This window comes from Pongo abelii, chromosome 5, assembly GCF_028885655.2.
Source record: "Pongo abelii isolate AG06213 chromosome 5, NHGRI_mPonAbe1-v2.0_pri, whole genome shotgun sequence".
Taxonomy (NCBI): Eukaryota; Metazoa; Chordata; class Mammalia; order Primates; family Hominidae; genus Pongo; species Pongo abelii.
This window is the reverse complement of record NC_071990.2, coordinates 27,285,556-27,306,401: the sequence shown is the minus strand read 5'-3', so window position 1 is coordinate 27,306,401 and position 20,846 is coordinate 27,285,556. Positions and strand designations below refer to the sequence as shown.

Genomic DNA, 20,846 nt, shown 5'->3' with positions numbered 1-20,846 from the left:
GGGAAAAATAAGGGGAGGAGAGATTCAAACAGAGACATATACTTATCCTCATACCTGAAACTAAAGGCAAGTCCTTCTCATGGTTGTTAGGATATTGTCATGATACCAGAGAATTGGGCAGTAGGCTTGTTCCACAGAAGATAGGGAGAAAGGACTAGGAAGCATGGTGAGCCAAATCTGCCCTGGTAATAGATATCTGTGCTAGATGATCTGCCTTTCAATTTAGGTTTATTAATTTTCCCAAGTCTACAAAAGTAAACCTTACCCTCTATCCTTTTGGGTAATTGTTATAGACTAGAAATTATTCTAAATATATGCCATCTCTTAACTCAAAATTCTCTCACGATAGTTCTGTCAGGTAGCTATCACCATTCTCATATTATAGACAAGGAAACTAAGACACTGTTATAGGTTTAATTGGTGTCCTCCCCAAAAGATGGTGAAAATAGACTTTGCAGATAATCAGGTTAAGATGAGGTCATTAGGATGGGCCCTGATCCAGTATGACTCATCCTTAAAAAGGGAAAATTTGGACACAGAGAAAGACAAGTAAAGAGGCAAGATAATGTGAAGATACGGGGAGAATGCCATCTACAAGCAAAATAATGACTGACACTACCAGAAACTAGGAGAGAGGTCTGGAACAGATTCTCCCTCAGAGCCATCAGCAGGAATCATCCCCAATGGCACCTTCAGTAGGGACTTCTAGTCTCCAGAACTGTGAGACAATACATTTCTGTTGTTTAAGCCACCCAGTTTGTGGGACTTTGTTATGGCAGCCCTAGCAAACTAGTACAGACACAGAGATTAAATAACTTGCCTGAGGTCACACTGCCAATATATGACAGAACCAGGATTCCAACTTCAGAGCCCACTTTTTCAACCACTATAATGTCTTGACTCATTTCACACGACAAGAGAAGCCTGGAACAACTTTTTAGTCCCTGTATTTCAAAGGAAGTAATGGGATTTCTGAGGTAAGAAATGTTCCAAAACATAAAGTATATGGTAGACCTTGGCAACCTGAGACTAACTCCGTGTTACAGTCAGTCTCTTTAATTCCTTATTGCATCCAAGAAAAACCTCCTCTCCTCATCTACTAAACTCTTATACCAATAATTCTCAAACCCATGTCCTTCCTAAAGTTAGAGAAAAGCATTTTTTTCTTGAAAGTTCCAACAGTGTCAGTCTTTTCCAGTAACAGAAATATAATTACAGAGGGTTTTCTACATTAAAATTTTTCTTTGATAATTTTTTTTTTACTAAAATGTGGCTAGCTGAAAACCAAGATAGAGCAAAACAGAGTATCATATAACCTTTCTAAGCAATGATTACTCATTAGAAGCATAAAGTTGATGTCTGACTCAGGACTTATGTAAGAGTCCTTTTCTCTTTGGGCTTCCCGAACCAACTGTAGAGTAGCTCAGCCCACCAACAGCCCCCACTGAGTTATAGCCAGCTCATCAATAGCCTGAGATTACAACCAGCCCATTGTATACTCATTACAGATGGTTACTGCTCATTACAGACTTTTCCTGTCATTTCATATTCCTCTCAAAATATCCCTGTGAGGTAGGAAGGGAAGATACTTTTAACAACATTTTACATTTTAGGAAACAGCCTCAAAGAGATTAAATGATTTGCTCAGGGTCACATACTGTCATGAGGCATGAGCCCATGGGTGTTTTAGGTAATTTTCCTGTACCTTACTCACTTCCAAAGGGTAAAGGCCAGGAGAGATCGTTTAAAGTTGCATTTCGATAACACTATTGTTTGCTAACCTCCCTTCCTGCTTATGGGGAACTCTCACTTGTGTCTGACTGAAGGGGGAGATAATAAAATCTTCAAAAAGTATGGAGTATATACTATGAAGAAAAATAAAGCAAGATAGGATACAAAACACCAATGGGATATGTATCATAATTTTAAATAGGGTAACAAGAAACAGCTTATTAAAAAGGTGTCATAGAAGGTGAGAGAAAGAAAGAGCCATCCGGATATCTGAGTAAAAGCCCTGCAAGCAGAAGGAATAGCAAATGTGAAAGTTCTGTGGCAAGAGTGGCCTGGTATGTTTAAGAATAACAAAGAGGCCAGTGTGGCTAGAGTAAAGTGAAAGAGAATAGAGCAATAGGAGATTAGACTCAAGAGGTCATGAAGGACCACACTATGTGGGGTCTTGTAGGTCACTGTAAGGACTTTGGCTTTTACTATGAGTGAGATGAAAAGCTACTGGAAGATTCTGAGTAGGAGCAGCATGATTTAACAAACAATTAAAAAGGATTCTTCTGGCTACTGTGTTGAAAATAGGCTGTATGAGCGATGGGGGTGGTTGAGAGGGACAAGGATGAAAACAAAGAGATAAGTTAGGCAATAGTCTAGCAGAGATATGGTGGTAGCTTGGTTCAGGGTGAAAATGGTGGCAAATGGTTTGATTCTAGAACAATTTTGAAGTAAAGCCAACAGGATTTGCTGATGGTTTAGATATTTTTAATTTTGGTTTCCACATGTTCATTGTTCAATGAGTAATTTTAGACTATGAAGTTGTGAGGAAATTATCAGTGATGGGACCAGGCTTATCAGAGAAGATGCATAGTGAACAAGAATATTAGAAAGTAGTTCTTGAGATCTCAAATCTCCAGCTCCCCAGCAGGAAGCCAATGCTCTGAAGGATCCATTGAGTTCAGCTAATGCAGTTCTACTCCAGGATCTGAATAGAAAAGGTGAGAGTCACATGGAAGAAAGGTCCAGTTTCAACCCCTAAACTTAGCATGGATCCACATCCAGACCCAGGGCTACCTTTGTTTCTTCCAAATTTCCCAAACAGAAGATGTAAGTCAAGTTATGTTTTATTTACAAAATGAAGGGTATACCAGGAATTACTGTTAATTTTGTTAAGTATGATAGTAGCATTTTGGTTAGGTAAGAAATTGTCCATCGTTTTTAGAAATGCATAATGAAATATGTAGGAATGAAACTACATGATGTCTCAGTTTTATTTAAAATATCAAAAGAGTAAAATGAAGAAAAAAGGGACAAATAAAACAAATGTGGCAAAATTTTGATAGCTGTTAAACCTGAACGATGAGCATAGAGGAGTCCATTTTACTAGTCTCTCTAATTTTGTGTATGTTTTAAATTTGTCATAATTAAAAATGAGTGAACATTATGTTTTATCAATTTAAATATTTCTGAGAGAATATTAAAATGAATTTGACTGGTTTTATAATCTGAGATAAAAATTAAAGCTTTTCCCCAAACCATAAAAGGTATGGATTTAACTGTCTGGAGTTCCCTCAAACTCATTTTCTTAAATCTCTTTTTTTTCTTTCTTTCTTTGAGACGGAGGTTTCACTCTTGTTGCCCAGGCTGGAGTGCAATGTCATGATCTCTGGCTCACCTCAACCTCCACCTCCCAGGTTCAAGTGATTCTCCTGCCTCAGCCTCCTGAGTAGCTGGGATTACAGGCATGTGCCACCATGCCTGGCTAATTTTGTATTTTTAGTAGAGACAGGGTTTCTCCATGTTGGTCAGGGTGGTCTTGAACTCCCAACCTCAGGTGATCTGCCCACCTCGGCCTCCCAAAGTGCTGGGATTACAGGCATGAGCCACCACGCCTGGCCTCTTAAATCTTATTATCCTATGATTATACTTTCTATCTCCTTCATATCCTTTGCCATATAATTTTTATTTATTTACTTTCAGAGACAGGGTCTTGCTCTGTCACTCAGACTGGAGTACAGTGGCATAATCATAGCTCACTGAAGCCTCAAACTTCTGGGCTCAAGTGATTCTCTCATCACGTATGACCTGGAAGCCCTTGCCTTTCCCAACCAAACCAATGTACATCTTTCATGTATTGATTGATGTCTTATGTTTTTCTAAAATGTATAAAGCCAAGCTATGGGCACATGTTCTTAGGATGTCCTGGGGCTGTGTCACAGGCCATGGTCACTCATATTTGGCTTAGGATAAATCTCTTCAAATATTTTAGAGTTTGACTCTTTTTGTCAATATTTACAATATTGACTGACTTGTGGAGTGGCTTATGCCTGTGTGCCCATAGCGCTGACTACAGAATGAAGGGGAAGTACTAATGAGAATTGCCACCTTGGGAACTGCATGTAGCTCATGACTTTTGTGACTGGAATAGCATTAGTAAAAGCCTGACATTGTGGAAACATACACATGCGTGGACCTGGTTGTCTCTAACCCTACACTGCTCCTGATAGTAGGGAAGGCGTGCTGACCCAACCAGCCCAGCTCTCTGCTCTGAGCATTTGCTTCACCTCGCTGATGGTGGCCTGGGACAACTCCTACCAGCTGTGGAACCGTGTGGCCCTGAGCGTGCAACCCAGCAGACTATGTTTCCTAGGAGATGCTGGCCAGTTCTAGGACACCAAGCTCTTCTTGCTCTCGGTTGATCTTGTTTTAAATACCGCCCCACCCAACCCCCATGGCTCCACCCAAAAGCTGTCAAATGGAGTTTGTGGTAGTTGCTGGCCCTCATCTTCTAGGAATGCCCACAGCCACCATGTTGCGGTGGTCCCAGCCAGCCTACTGGGGGCGTGACGGGCCAGGAGCACATCCGGAGAGTAGTGTCCAGAGGCTCCTCATCCACCCCGCAGTATTAGCTGTCATGCCCCTCCTCACCTACTGGGATTCCCACCAAGGGATGGGCTAGGGGCCCTGGGCAAGTGAGGAGGGAGGGCGGCTGGCCTCCACAGGGGCCTTTCTCTTCCTCCACCTGCTGGCTGACAGAAAAGTAAGGGCCCATGCCAAGCACCTAGATATAGGCTCCTTGTAAAATAGGAGATTATTTTGAAGATGTTCTACTTAAATGTGAGAGCCAAGTCACAGTAATTCAGGCCACATTAAAAGACACTTAATTTCTTCTCAAAATAGGTCTGACTTCTCTGGATCACTCTTACCCTCGGGCCTTCTATCTAGACTTCCTCACTGCAAACCCCAAAGTTTCTGGTTCTACTTATTGACTTTGTATTAAAGATATAGGCTATTTTCATCAGACATTCAACCTACATTATGCTTTGTGTTCATTACTGCTGAGTGTATGTCAGAAATCCCCCTCTGCACACCCTAATAGCTTACATGTAAGTTAAGTAACAATACCACTTTAAGGAATGTAGCCACTGGTCCCTTGCCCGTATCTAGTCACCAGTTTCACTGGATCTTTCCATTTCTGTTTGCTTTTGGAACGTCCCCAAAATTCATATATAGAAACTTAATCCCCATTGTGGTGGTGTAGGAGGCGGGGTCTTTGGGAAGTGATTAAATCATGAGAACTCATTCCTTATGAATGGTTTAGTGCCTCATAAAAGGCCTGGAGTTTTAAGCCTCTTTTGCCCTTCCGTCACTTCTGCTATGTGAGGCCATATAGCATTTGCGCCCTCTGGAGGTTGTGCAACAAGTCACCATCTTGAAAGCACACAGAAGCCCTCACCAAATACCAACTGGTCTGGTGCCTTGACATTGGACTTCTAGCCCCCAGAACTGTGAGAAAAAAAATTCTTTATAAATTACCCCACATAAGTTTTTGTTGTAGTAGCACAAAGACACCAGTTTCCTCATCTGTCCACTTCTGTTTCCCAATACTGCTATTTTAAGAACCCCAGCTTCCCATCTAGTTTCTGCCTACCATCTCTCATTTCTGAACCATACAGTCTCTTCTACCAGATTAATCTTCACCCTCAAGCCAGACTTAACTACCATGATCAAAAACCTCCCATAGCTGGGCGCAGTGGCTCATGCCTGTAATCCCGACAATTTGGGAGGCCGAGGCAGGTGGATCACCTGAGGTCAGGAGTTTGAGACCAGCCTGGGCAACATGCTGAAACCCTGTCTCTACTAAAAACACAAAAATTAGCCGGGCGTGGTGGTGCACACCTGTGGTCTCAGCTACTCAGGAAGCTGAGGTGGGAGAATCGCTTGAACCCGGGAAGTGGAGGTTGCAGTGAGCTGAGATCGCACCACTGCACTCCAGCCTGGGTGACAGAGCAAGGCTCTGTCTAAAAAAAAGAACCTCCCATAATTCCTTTATTGCTTAAAAGATGAAATCCAAATGCAAGCTAATACTAAAGGCTGCCATCATGTAGCTAAGAAATTCCAAATCACCAATTTCTTTTCAACTTCTTTGAACCCTCTGCCATAAGCAAGTCAGTTCACCTACTTAAACAAACTGAGAACATTTTCCCACCTCTCTGACTTTCCTTACACATTTCCCTTTCTTTCTCAGATCTGCTAGGATCCAGCTTAAGAGATCCAGTACTGGAGTCGGCAGAACTGGAGTAAAATCCTGGTCCTTGTGTAAGTCATTCAACATCTGTATATTTTAATTTCCTCTTCCCATAATGTGGTGAATTAAATTACACTCATGTCACTTAATGACAGCAGTATGTTCTGAAAAGTGCATCATTAGGTAATTTTGTCCTTGTAACATCATAGAGTATACTTTCACAAACCTATATGGTATAGCCAACTACACACCTAGACTATATGGCATAGTCTATCTCTTCTAGGCTACAAACCTGTACATCACGTTACTGTACTGAATACTAAAGGCAATTGTAATACAATGGTAAATATTTGTGTATCAAAATATATCTAAACATAGAAAAGGTATAGTAAAAATTCAGTATAAAACATTTTAAAATGGCACACATATATGGGGCACTTGCTGTGAATAGAGCTTACGGGACTGGAAGTTGCTCTAGGTATCAGTGAGTGAGTAGTGAGTGAATATGAAGGCCTAGGACATTATAGTTCATCTAATGAAGACTACACTACTGTAGACTTTATAAACACTGTACATTAGGCTGCACTAAATTTATTTTTAACATATTTTTCTTCAATAATTGACCTTAACTTACCATAACTTTTTTTGTTTGTTTCATCACTGTTATTGGTCATATATCCAGAATTTATTACATAAATCTTTCAAAATAATGAGATATTACAAGAATAGTTTACAAGTTAGCTCTGACTACACAAATACTTGACACAGGAGATCATTTTTACAAATATATATTTTTTGTTTGTTCGTTTTGTGTTTTTTTTGTTTGTTTGTTTGTTTTTTTGAGATGGAGTCTCACTCTGTCCCCCAGGCTGGAGTGCAGTGGTGCGATCTCGGCTCACTGCAAGCTCCACCTCCCAGGTTCACACCATTCTCCTGCCTCAGCCTCCTGAGGCCTGTAGCTGGGACTACAGGCGCCCACCACCACGCCCGGCTAATTTTTTGTATTTTAGTAGAGACGGGGTTTCACCATGTTAGCCAGGATGGTCTCGATCTCCTGACCTTGTGATCCGCCCGCCTCGGCCTCCCAAAGCGCTGGGATTACAGGCATGAGCCATTGCGCCCAGCCATGTTTTCTTATAAGAATACTTTAAGAAAGAAAATAAGTCTCTATCTATCTTATAGCAAATCTTATGCAGTCTCTTTTTCCCATTCAATCATCCTTTCAGCATGTCCATCACATCCAATAAACCAAATGACAATCTGTTACTTCTTCTCATTTTCAAATACTATTAAGATTCACACTGTTAAAAGATTTTTAGGGTTCCTTTTCTAATCTTTCCTGATTTGAAAAGAATCCATGTATTCAGGCTAAAAGAGGTAATTTAAACAGTATTTCTCCTGAATAGAACTTCTATCAGGTTAATCATTGTTTGGTGAATTATCTTTTCACTTCCTACTTAAGCTAGGCTAGTTGGTAGTTTTACCCCTGCTAATAAAGTCCTGACATTCCTAAAAGTTCCTAAACTGCAAAAAAGGAAACCCTAGAAACAAGAGTGAAATAGAAATATAAAGAAAGCTAAAATACTATTGATTAGAAAACATTTAAATTCAAGGTCTCTCCCAGGTTGAAAAAGACAGAAAAGTAATAAAGTATAAGGATGTAGCAGTAAGTTGTATAAAATACTGAAAATCTGAAAAAGATTAATCACTTAAGCCAGTGGTATATCATTTCCAAAATGATAGAGGGCTGGAGGATACAGAATCTTAGACTCTGTGGCTAGGCTGAACTCAATATTTGATATTCTTCTTATGCTGTGGCTTTGAAATAGTCTAATAAATATCCATTTGCCCAGAGCAATTAGTCTTTTAGGCCAGGGGAACTTTAGAGAATACTGACCATGGTTACCTGAAGAGATAGGAACCACCAGGGCAAACATTTGACATTCACTCCACTCCTTCACTGTTACTGAAAAACGTCCACTTGGCAAAGCCTGTTGTTTTATTTTTCAGGTAACATGAATTAAAATTAAGAAACTAGCAGTATTCTACTACAGTGAAGCTCCTGAGTACTCAGCTCCAATTATTCAATATTCTTGAAAGGATGCTTTAAAAAGCAAGCCCTTGTCCAATAAGGTATTTAATAGTGCTTAGGGACTATTAGATGTCCCATTTCTCTTCTCTTTCATTTCTCTTGATCCCTTCTCACCCCAGTGTAACAAACTGCTACAGGTTTTTACCAAAACGCTGCAGCAGTAGTTGGAAATGAGTTATTTTGCATTATCAAAGTATTCAATCACATTATCACAGGTCACATTTGCATATAACCAAGAGATGGACAAATAACATCTATTGCAGTGATTTTGCAAATTCAGCGTAGTCAATGTGTCCATCATTGTTCTTGTCATCATCTCTCAAAACACCATCTCTTATGTTAATCAATTCATCTTCACTCATTAGTGGTGCCTGTTCAGTCCCTTTCTCCTTATGGATATGAGTGATGGCTGTGGAGAGTTCTAAGCCATCAAGCAAATAATTGCCATCATAATCGTGCATTTTGAAGTAATGGAGCTGCAATTCTTGTAGTGACATCTCTGCCTCTGGTTTGTGGATGACACCTTCTGTAAGGTACATGGATGTGTTTGGGTCAAGGAATAGGCCAAGGTGGACATCCAGGCCTGCATGACTCGGCGAGTTTGGCGTGCAGGCACACAACTCCACTTGTTATATAACCTGTTTGTGTAAGTTCATACTTGGCTCTGAGCCACTATTGTCTGTAAAAGGTATAATTGTCCTGCTGACACTGTGCACAGGGCTTAGCTCGACATGGCTCTTGTGCAGGCGCTGCTGCCCAGAGAGAGAGTGAAGCTACTGGCTCCTGTAAGGAAGAATGACCAACTGGCAGACGGGCAGGGGGAGCCAGGAACCAGCTCGTGCCCATAGAGAGAAAGAGTTAAGCTGCTAACTCTGAAAGCAAGGGAGAGCCAGCCCTGCAGCTGTGTGTGGGAGCAGCTGGCCCAAGCAGCCGGCTCAAGCAGCCGAGACAGGGTGGACAGTGTGAGAGACCTGGTGTAAGTAAGCTATGTGAGTAAGCTGCTGATGAGAGCTGCTGCTGAATAAAATCATCTTTCACCTGCCTACGTCCCCCACAAGTGTTCTGTTAGCTATTTGCCCAGGGACCCACTCCCTTGTACCTCAGCATGGGCTGGACCCAAACCCTAAACCTAACAATTGGCAATGAGAATGGGATGAGGTGAGTAGGTCTTCAGGCCGTGAGGGTTCCTGGGTTGGCTATGTGGCTGCAGCATGGGCTATGGTACCCAGTGGCAGCTGTGCTGCGAGGATGGGCTTCAGTGGAAACACGGGAGGCAGCGGATGGGTCCCCCGCAAGTGTGGAGAAGGCGCTGAAGCACCTGGAAGTGCACAGCACTGAGATGCAGCATGCTTTTACCACCAGAGTCACACGGATGTTTGTGACTTTGCTGCAGGAAGTGCCTGCCCAGTCCCTGCGGGATGCACGCAGGGAGGAAGAACCTCTGTTACAGGCTCACCCAATGGTCTACCAGAAAATAGAGCATGAGCAACCGTTGGGCCCCAAGGGTGGGCCAGAGACCCCCTACTGTGGTGGAGCACACTTCCTATGGTGTCTGTGCCCCTGCTAAGTTGCAGGAGTTAAGCAAGTAATGTTGGCAGTCGTGTACAGACTTGGTGCAAGTCATTCGGGAGAAGGATCTTGCTGCGCAACCTGGTCCTGCCGGAGTGTTCCAGTGCAAAGAGTACCTGCTGCAGTTGGTGGAAGTGTAAAGCCTTTTGTGTTTGATAAGAGAACTGGCCAAGGTGCCTGGCTTGGTAGGGGACACCAGACAACCAAAGGCCATGTATGGACTTGGCAATCCACTGGTCCCTGGACCCGGACAAGTTTCCAGGCAAGGCTGAATAGACAGCTATGAAAGCTGGTCAGTGAAAGTGAAACCTGTGTCTTTGCACCTGGGCATTGGCTGCTTGGCTCTCCACTTATGCACTGTGTATGTCTCTTGCATGCCTGAGGACATTCTTGGGGGTGGATGTTTTGCAAGACTTGACAGCTGTGCCACCTGTCATGGACTTGATGGACCGTTTGACAACAGAACTGGGATGGTGCCACTGTGTGGTGGACTTGACCAATGCATTCCTCTCAACCAGCATTGCTCCAGAGAGCCAGGGACAGTTTGCCTTCATGGGAGGGCGACAATGGACTTTCACAGTGTTGCTGCAGGGCTATATGTATAGCCCCATTATATATCATTTTCTTATTAATGATGTTATGTTAACCTCTAGTTCTCTTGCTGGTTTGGAAGTGGCAACACCCCTCTTGCCTGGGATTGGGATGATGAGGCTGAAACAGCCCTTCTGATGACATAAACCCTGTGGGTAGTTAACCGGGGGTGCCCATTTAAACTAGATGTGCATGTAACCACAAATAGAGTTGGCTAGGGCCTATGGCAGTATATGGAGTGCTTGGAAGTGCCAGTCAGCTTTTAGTCCCAGCTATGAAAGGGAGCTGAGCCCCAGTGTTCATTAATAAAGTAGCAGTTAATAACCATATATGCCGCCCTTCAGGTTCATAAGAGCGTGGCCAGACGGGTTACAGCCGTGCAGATGGCTTACCCAATAGTGGGATGGGTGCGTTCATGAGCAACGACCCCCCAGACTGGGACAGCACAGACATCCACTTTAGCGAAGCGGGGCACCTACTTAGAGCAGTGGAGTACGCTAAGTATAAGTCCCTTAGCAGCAGAGTTGCAAGAGGTCTTGGGACCTGTAGTCCTAATGCAAGATAAGGCCATGGGGCCTGAGGCACCCCTAGACCCTGAGCCTTCACTGTTAGAAAGGGTGTTCTTGTATTCCTAATAGGACATGGTACACAGCTATGTCTAGTTGGGGTGCCACTGCTGCCTGGACTGCTGGTGCAGTCCAGCCTGGTACTGACACCATATGGTTTGAAACCAGGTGTAGACAGAGGGGCAGTCAGGATTATCAATATCACTGTTTTACAGCTTCACATCTTAGCTGACTGGAAAGTCTTCCAGGAGCAGTAATATACATGGAGCTGTCATCTCCTATGATAACAATGCCTTCTTCTGGAATACCTTCTGTAGGAGCTGCCTGAGGCTGTTTTACAGTTAACTTTTTTTTAATAAGTAGAAGTACACTCTAAAATATTAAATTGGTGCAAAAGTAATTGCAGTTTTTGCCATTGCAATTACTTTTGCACCAACCTAATAACAATAAAAAGTATGGTAAATACACAAACCAGTGACATAGTACTTTCCTATCAAGTACTACATAGTGCTATTTTTGTTTGTTTGTTTTTGTTTTTGAGACTGAGTCTCACTCTGTTGCCCAGGATGCAGTGCAGTGGCATGATCTTGGCTCACGGCAACCTCTGCCTCCCAGATTCAAGCAATTCTTGTGCCTCAGCCTTCCAAGTAGCTGGGAGTATAGGCGTGAGCCCCCACGCCCAGCTAATTTTTGTATTTTTAGTAGCGACGGGGTTTCATCATGTTGGCCAGGCTGGTCTTGAACTCCTGACCTCAGGTGATCCACCCGCCTCGGCATCCCAAAGTGCTGGGATTACAAGTGTGAGCCACCACACTAGGCCTTTAGTGCTATACTTTTATATGACTGGCAGTGCAGTAAGTTTGTTTACACCAGTATCACCACAAACATATAATTGTGCTATGATGTCACTAGGTAATAGGCATTTTCCAGCTCCATTATAATCTTATGTGATCACTGTCATTTCTGCAGTCCATCATTGCCCAAAATGTCCTTGTGTGGTGCATAACTGTACTCAAATATCTACAAAGAGCATTTCTTCTGGTACCAGTAAATATTTCATTACCTAATATACTCTACCCCCTGCTCCTGCGAACCTCAGTCCATCCTAAGAACAATCTTCGCATCTGCCTTTCTGGACTTTCTACTATAAACTAAATATTTATTCACCAGAGAAACTGCTGTATACTAGGTGTTACGAAATATAAATTTTTTTATATCAAAGACATTGTATAATTACATGAAGACCAATGGAGTAATTCATCTTAATTCTAAGTATTAGAAAACTTTTGTTTTCCTTGAAGAATGGACATTTTTTTTCCTTCTAAAACAATGTAAGCAAATGACCTTCTCATTTTGGTTGCCAGAATGCTCAGTTTGTATCCCTAACTGACTACCTGTGTAGGTTATAATAACTTGTTCTGATCTCCTAGTGCTCATTTGTATGTGTTTATTTTACTGTATCTTGTTTGCCATCTTGAGTCATTTTTTACACACAATGGAGTTATAATAAAATAGCTATTGCCTATTATGATAAAAGAAATACCTTCTAGCTATTTGATTGTGATCCTAGTTTTCCATTTCTAGTAATGAAGTTAAAGGCTCTGCAGGGAATAAAATAAAAAGCTATAGGCAGATGTGAATCAGTAGAATCATAACAATTAGAATTTATTGAGCATTTACTTTATGTCAGGCACTGTTTTACTACCTTACATAAATGAACTCACTTATTCTTTACAATAGTCTAATGAATTGGAAAGCCAAGAGGTCAGCATCCCAGGAGATCTAAAGGAGTCAGTCTAAATAGTCAGTTATATATGTAATTCAAGGAAAAACAAAATGGGCCAAAATACCTATGAGGTTACCTCATCATTCAAAAGACTAAAAAGATTATGCTGCTAAATTAAACCCTATGCATTTAGATTAAAACTAGAGTCCAGGCTGGCATTGTACTATGTATTATATGAGGCTTATAAAAGATTTAGGATGATTTACAACTTCAAAACAGCTTACGTAAAAAAGTACTTGTGAAAGAACCAGAAAACAGTAAAGAAGGTGTCTAATACAGGAGAATAATGCAAACCATCACTACAAAGGATTTCTAAGAAGGCAGGGGACTGAAAGTGTCAGAGAGTCAGGATATGAGCGTGGCCTTTAAAAAAGGGTGGATAGGGTTTCTGGAATACAACGAAGAAAGTAGGACACATAAAAGTGCCAAGGAATAGTTTGAAAAGAAGCAAAGTGTGATAAGAGGGTATAGTAGGGACAAAAAACAGGCCTGCCCACATGTATTATTTTTGAGAAGAGAAAGGAAGTAAATAAGTAGATCAAACTATGAAAGACCTTTAGGTTAAAGAAGTTTACATTTGGGGCAGAGGTCACTGGGAAACTGTAGACTATTTTTTTTAACAAAGCAGTAGTTTAGTAAGGAGCTAGATAATGGTAGTGAGTCAACAGTGATCAATTTAGTTATCTAAGCACGAGGTACCAAGAACTTGGAAGCAGCAGTAGAAAGAGAGAAAGAAATCAATTATTAATCTATATCAAATAAAGTCAAGTTGATTGATCACAGATAAAGAGGAATCAGTGAGCAATAATTACAGGGCATTTAGTGTCTACTCGGCACTTTGTGATGTTTTTATCAATCAAAAACAAGATTTCTGGCAAGTGTGGTGGCTCATACCTGTAATGTCAGTGTTTTCGGAAGCCGAGGTGGGAGAATTGTTTGAGTTCAGGAGATGGAGGCCAGCCTTGCCAATATAGTGAGATCCTGTCTCCACAAAAAAACTGTAAAATTGTGGGTGTGGTGGTACACACTTGCAGCCCTAGCTACTCAGGAGGCTGTGGCAGGAGCCCGAGAGTTCAAGGCTACAGTGAGCTATGATTGTGCCATTGCACTCCAGCCTGGGCAACAGAGCAAGACCTTCTCTCAAAAATAAAACAACAAACAAACCAAGATTTCTGTCTTCAAGAAGTGTATAATCTAGTTGCACTACCTCAAGTTTTATAACTTGATAAAATGAGATTATTCTGGCCTAACCCTTGCCCCAAATCACAGAGCTGATCATTGACAATCAAAGAAATGCTTGGAGGTAGGAAAAATGTAGATCAGCACAGGATCATGGATCCTGAAAGAAGCTCAAGCTTTAAGGCATAACAGTGGCAAAAAGTGCCAATTCTGCAAATGTCAAGTAGAAAAAGAACTGAGAAACAGGCACTGGGTTTGTCCTTGAGAGATCAATCTTCCAAGATTGGTGAGGGTCAAAGCCACAGAATGTAAGTTTCATGAAGTCTGTAAATGAAAGAAAATTTAAAAAAAAACAAAACAAAACAGCACAGCATTTGGCAACTTTTTTCCCCAAGATCATGGAGGAATGTCTCCAGGATTTTTAGAACTTTGTTGGTAAAAATGTGATAAAATAACACTATGATTAGTTTAGGCATTAGTAAAAAAATGAGTTATACTTTGAGGAAAAATGCTACAGCAAAAAAGGTGAGAGAAGGAGAAAGATGAGAAAAATCTGTCTTTGCAAGTTAAGAGAATGAATTTGCCTCAACACTATTATCCCCAGACTGGTGAGAAGTTTTCAGTCCTGCTCTGAAGCCAGATCCCTCTCTTCTGGTAGTAGAGCCAGCAAGTATGAAGACACACACACAGGATTTTCTCTTCATGTGAAGGGGCTGATGTGGTTAGAAAACAGAGGATAACCTGGTGGTTCAGGGACCCACGCTTGATGGAACAGATTAGCAGAGAAACTACTAGGTGTCAGGTAGCTTTATACTCTAAAGTTGGAGTCCTTCAGAATATTAGATTTCATATGTTAAGTTTTTTGAGTCATCCCTTTGTTTTATTGTGAACTTATTTGAGAAAAGAGAAAGAAAGAACAGGGGGAGGGAGAAAAAGTAGGAAGGAGGGAAGAAGGGAGGGGAGAGGAAAGAAGGATGGATGGAAAGAACGAATGAAAGCTTAAAACGGGTATAGGTATCTAATAAAAGAAAATTAGAACAAGTATATATATACTTGAATTATATATATATTTCAGTGGTGGGAGGTTAGGTATATGTGTTCCTGTGCTAACATTAATAAAAGCTCAGCTATTACTCTTTAGTATGAAGGTGCTGATGTCTGATCAGAGTTGAACTCTGACTGAAGGCTTTTCCACAGTCATTACATTTGTATGGCTTCTCCCCGGTATGAGTTCTCTGATGAATAATAAGGGATGAGCTTCGACTGAAGCCCTTTCCACACACTCTACACTTGTGGGGCTTTTCTCCAGTGTGGATTCTCTGATGTTCTGTAAGAGAGGAGCTTCGACAGAACACTTTCCCACATTCACTGCACTCATAGGGGTTCTCTCCAGTGTGTGTTCTCTGATGTTCAATAAGCGATGAGATCCAACTGAAAGCTTTTCCACATTTACTGCATTCATAGGGATTCTCTCCAGTGTGTATTCGTTGATGCTGAATTATGGTTGAACGGTCACTGAAGGCTTTCCCACATTCATTACATTTGTAAGGCCTTTCTTGAGTATGAGTTCGCTGATGCTGACTAAGGTTAGTGCTTCGGCTAAAGGCTTTTCCACATTCACTACATTCATATGGTTTTTCTCCAGTATGGATTCTCTGATGTAGACTAAGATGTGTGCTCCAGCTAAAAGCTTTTCCACATTCATTGCATTCATAAGGTTTCTCTCCAGTGTGAGTTCTTTGATGTTCAATAAGGTGTGTACTTCGGCTGAAAGGTTTCCCACATTTATTGCATTCAAAAGGCTTTTCTCCACCATGAATTCTACTGTGTACAAGAAGGTCTGATTGGTAACTAAAGGCTTTTTCACATTCATTGCATTTACAAGATTTTCTCTGTGAGAAAAGTCTTTGGTGTTTAATTAAGTCTGAATTATCTTTGGAGTTTTTCCTAGATATTGGGGATCCATCTCCCTTTGGAATTTTCTGTTGTGCATCAAGGTTTGGGCTTAGACTAAATTCACTGAATTCAGGGCCTTCCTCCCCTGTGAAAATTTCTTTGAGTGTCACTGACACTTTTCTGACCACTGTGTTCTCAAAAGAGGATTTCTTCTGTGCAGGACATTTTGTCTGCCTTGATAATTGGCCTTCATTTTTATAGGCTTCTTCATTTGTAGGACCCTGAGCAGTATTCCCTCTGAGGCTTTCCATTGCTGACCCTGAAAACTCTAGTTCTTTGGAAACAGTCTGATTGGTGTTGATGCTTTGGTTCAGTTCAAATCCCCCTATCTGAAAGACATTTAAAGTGTAAATGTCATCTGTGTCTACTGTGGAGAGCAAAGAAAATAAACCAGTAGAGAAAAGACAACTAATTTGAATTCATGCATACTAGCAACTTTATATGAGGAGTAAACAAAAAAGGATACTGGAGGAGAACAAAGCCAGAAGATAAGAGGCAGAATTTTTGCAGTGGGCATGGTGAACACAGAGACATCAAGAAATATGGAAACAGTTATTGGGTAATATGCTAACCCAAACAAATGGAAATGAGCAGGTGTACCAGCTGATGACAGAGAGTTGGGGATTAAATGGTAAAATGACCTATTATGGTAGTTGATTAATCATGGAAAATGAGAGCAAGGAGAAGGATGAGAAGAATCAAGACTCTCAAGTGTAGAAAAAAGAAATGGAAAAAAGAAAGATGACTTGATCAAGCTTGAATGCAACCATTTTCCTGGGATTGAAAGAGAATAAAAATTTCAGAAATAGTAACTACCACACTGCTATCCCCGTTTGCCTCTCAACTCTTCTTCCAATTATTATACTTTAGGTATTCTTCTAAAGAAGTCTACAGTCCTAGACTACCAGAGATTTAGCAGAACTTAGACATCATCTAGGCCAACCCACTCATCTGACAGATAGAAAACAGATTGAGTCACTTGCCTACATGACTCAACAAATTGCAAGGGCTTGGACTAGATCTCATCTTCTCCACATCAAATTGGTGGTCTTCTTATGACACTACTCACCTAGACAGGTATTTCTGGGCACTGCCCTCTTCAGCTTCCTGAAGATCCAACATCTACTGTTATTCTTCCTTCAACTGGGTGATCAAGTTCAATTAACATGCTGGGGTTCCTGCAGATTAGAAATGATTTAACACAAGGCTGCTGGTGCTGAAGACACAGAGCTATTCAGAGCTCAATCTCAGTGTTTTTATCTATAGAAAAGGTAGCGTGAGCTTTCACAGGGTCTATGGCAGGAGGCGCTGGAGAAAATGAGTCTCTGAAAGGGACTAAAATTAGATGCCAAAAGATGGGTTACATACACACACATAGGTTACATACATACACACACACACATCAGAATTACTTATGACACTTGTTACTCCAGATATCTAAACCTTGCTTTGGACCTAGCAAGTCTGATGGGACCCAGGCATTTGTATTTTAATACGTTCATGTGACTTGACAAGTTGAATGTCCAGAAAGAGCCTTAGAAATACAGTCTAGGTTGCTTGAACAAAGTGCTAACTTGGACTATCTTCTGCCCCTTAACATTCTTCTCACAGCAGGCGGGTATAAAACTGAAACTCAGCTTTCCATAGGACAGGAGGCCCCTTCTCTCTACAGAGGGGCTGAAACTTACCAAAGATCTCAAGCTTCCCAGGTACTAGACAGCTAGCTTTCCCAGATGACTCTTGTTTTGTTTTTTTTTTTTTGAGATGGAGTCTCGCTCTGTTGCCCAGGCTCAAGTGCAATGGCGCGATCTCAGCTCACTGCAAGCTCCGCCTGCCGGGTTCACACCATTCTCCTGCCTCAGCCTCCTGAGTAGCTGGGACTACAGGCGCCCACCACCACGCCCGGCTAATTTTTTGTATTTTTAGTAGAGACGGGGTTTCACTGTGTTACCCAGGATGGTCTCGATCTCCTGACCTCGTGATCCACCCGCCCCAGCTTCCCAAAGTGCTGGGATTACAGGCGTGAGCCACTGCGCCCGGCCAACTCTTGTTTAAAAAGCAAACACCTCACATTCATATTGGCTGGCACCAAGTAGTGTGTTTATGTCCACACTGACAATGTTGTTTTCCACTTGTATTATAAGAAGGGAGAGCAACAGGGCAGCAAGGACCTCTCCTGGAACATCAACCTATCAGAGCGTCCAGCAGAGTACCCTGGCTCCAGCAGCCTTTGTCAGGAAAATATGAAGATCTGGGAATCTGTGCCTTTTCTTCTTGCCCATCTCTGGACTCTAAATTTCCTCATTAAAGCTTGTTTAACCCCTCCTCTTGTTAATTCACTTGGAGTCCTTGTGTATTAAAGGAGGCAATGAACTGTATAACAGTTCCCCAAATATTTCTGCTCACAGCATAATTTGATATCCATGAGATTAGGGAGTTAATCTGGCTTCATAAAAATCTTTCCTTTCTCATAGACTGGGACCTCTCAGATGTGGAGGTTAGCCTTGGAGGATATGTGCCAAGAAGCCACGCATGGAGAACCTCAAGTAACATAACATGATGATGCTGTCTGTGTTCAGCTTTGCCAAGAACATGCCTTTCAACTGAAAACAGGGAAGATAAAAAGCCCTGCTACTGGGTTGATGCAGGAGTCAGAATTTCTTATTGTAGAATCTCACATTAAGATCCAATTGCTGGCAGGCGCAGTGGCTCATGCCTGTAATCCCAACACTCTGGGAGGCCGAGGCGGGTGGATCACTTGAGGTCAGGAGTTCGAGATCAGCCTGGCCAACATGGTGAAACCCCGTCTCTACTAAAAATAGAAAAATTAGTTGGGTATGGTGGTGCATGCCTGTAATCCCAGCTACACGGGAGGCTGAGGCTGGAGAATTGCTTGAACCTGGGAGGCAGAGGTTGCAGTGAGCCGAGATCGCACCGCTGCACTCCAGCCTGGGCGACAGAGTGAGACTCCGTCTCACAAAAAAAAAGATCCAATTGCGTATTTTATTATGCCAACATTCCTTAATAGGAATTTGCCTTACTGCTACCTTGGCTGGCTTCCATTCTTGTAGCTCAGATCCTTAAGCTCCTCCATTGTTATTTGATATGGTTTAGATGTTTGTTCCCTCCAAATCTCATGCTGAAATGTGATTCCTCCCCAGCCTCCCCTGAAAAAAAGAAAAAAATCTGATTCCCAATGTTGGAAGTGGGGCCTGGTGGGAGATAGTTGGATCATGGGGGCAGATTCCTCCTGATTGGTTTAGCAGCATCTCCTTGGTGATAAGTGAGTTCTTCCTCAGTTAGTTCATGTGAGATTTAGTTGCTTAAAAGTTTGGGACCTCCCCTCCCTTGCTGTCTCTTGCCCCTGCTCTTACCATGTGACATGCTTGCTCCCCCTTTACCTTCCACCATAATTGGAAACTTCCTGAGGCCCTCACCAGAAGCAGATGCTGGAGCAATGCTTGCACAGCCTGCAGAACTGTGAGCCAAGTAAATCTCTTTTCTCTATAAATTACCCAGTCTCAGGTATTTCATTTCCATAGCAATGCAAGAATGGCCTAACACATTATTTTATTGTCAGTTTACTATAACCTCTCTCTTTTATTACAGTGGTCCTCAAGATGGCATCCTAGGGAGACTCTGGGGAATTTGTGAGGTTATTTTGGGTTGTCACAATGATTGGATAGTACTATTAGAATTTAATGGGGGCCAGGGATGATAGACATTCCTGCAGAAAAAAGAACTGTCATTTATCCTACCTGACTTTCAAAAAAGTTGTTAATAATTACCTGAAACTAAAACCTAGTAACACTCTATGCATACATACAAAGTATTTTGCATAGCTTTTATATGTATTGGAAAATCAAGGAAATATACATTTTTTTTCTTTCTTTTTTTGAGACAGGGTCTCACTCTATCACCCAGGCTGGAGTGCAGTGGTACAATTACAGTTCACTGCAGCCTTGACCTCTCCAGGCTCAGGTGATCCTCTGACTTCAGCCTCCTAAGTAGCTGGGACTACAGGCACACACCACCATGTATGGCTAACTTTTAATTTTTTTCGTAGAGATGGGGTTTCACCATGTTGCCCAGGCTGGCATCAAACTCCTGGGCTCAAGTGATCTGCCCACCTCAGCCTCCTAAAGTGCTGGGATTACAAGCATAAGCCACCACGTCCAGCCAAAATATACATTTTTTGTTTCAATGTTACTAGGAATTTTTCATCATTTCAGGGAAATAAAACCACTTATGGTATTAGATTCACAAATATAATTCATAAATCAGGCTGCATTTGTAGTTGTATTCAGTGATTCTAATAGGTGTAAGCACCTATTTCATCCAGTCATTTACATGCTGAAATGCATATTATTCTATTATAAATCACTTTCCTTTTCCTTCTCCTTCATATTATAGTTAAGGTAACATATTGATATTTTTGAAATTATTTCATAGGTAGGTAGGTAGTATTATCTATGAATTTTATTTCAGAATAGTAAAGGGAATGGTAGGTCTGAAGGGTAGAGAAATACTTCTCTAGTGCAGTGGAACTAAAATATTGACAGTTACATGACAGATGAATATTGCATCTCCCAGTAGGTAAATTACAAAGCCTCTAAAGCTACTAAAGCAAAAGTTCTTGTCCCCAACAGAAGTCTCTGAAGATTTGAGAATACCCATACTGCCATAAGGTAATATGAGAACTAATGGGAATGTTGTACTTAGTGGAATATTATTACATTATTAAATACTATATCCCATTCTGGAGAAGAGAGATTGTTAGGAAATATTTAGTTTTTGGAGGCATTATGAAACCAGGGAGATCCAAAATTTGAAGATTTTTGCAAATTGTCTCACTAG

General features: G+C 41.5%; 2 protein-coding genes and 1 long non-coding RNA gene across 12 annotated transcripts in view; 1 reads left to right on the top strand and 2 right to left on the bottom strand.

Moving 5' to 3' along the window:
- LOC129060170 (uncharacterized) overlaps window positions 1–14,409 on the top strand; it is a 28,387-nt gene extending 13,978 nt beyond the window's left edge. For 2 of the 3 annotated variants that reach the window (XR_010140414.1, XR_008526653.2), the window contains exons 2-3: window positions 6,251–6,321; window positions 9,089–14,409. This is a non-coding gene — a long non-coding RNA (uncharacterized LOC129060170). Of the gene's footprint in view, window positions 1–1,174; window positions 2,721–6,250; window positions 6,322–9,088 lie in introns of those variants that run through there. The other variant, XR_008526654.2, reaches the window with a different exon arrangement.
- The window catches only part of ZNF391 (zinc finger protein 391), a 56,121-nt gene that overhangs the window by 14,092 nt on the left and 21,183 nt on the right, over window positions 1–20,846 (bottom strand). For 6 of the 8 annotated variants that reach the window (XM_054558545.2, XM_054558543.2, XM_054558542.2 and 3 more), the window contains 2 exons: window positions 17,059–17,167; window positions 12,707–16,318 (listed from right to left, as the gene is read on the bottom strand). In XM_054558545.2, coding sequence (XP_054414520.1) covers window positions 15,164–16,240 — 1,077 coding nt within the window. In that variant the 5' untranslated portion in view covers window positions 16,241–16,318; window positions 17,059–17,167 and the 3' untranslated portion in view covers window positions 12,707–15,163. Of the gene's footprint in view, window positions 1–12,706; window positions 16,319–17,058; window positions 17,168–20,846 lie in introns of those variants that run through there. The other 2 variants (XR_008526616.2, XR_008526617.2) reach the window with 1 other exon arrangement.
- On the bottom strand, window positions 2,719–8,993 carry LOC129060159 (multiple coagulation factor deficiency protein 2 homolog). The gene has a single exon (XM_054558559.1). It carries the CDS (start codon window positions 8,879–8,881, stop codon window positions 8,597–8,599), a length of 285 nt encoding a protein of 94 aa, XP_054414534.1. The 5' UTR covers window positions 8,882–8,993; the 3' UTR covers window positions 2,719–8,596.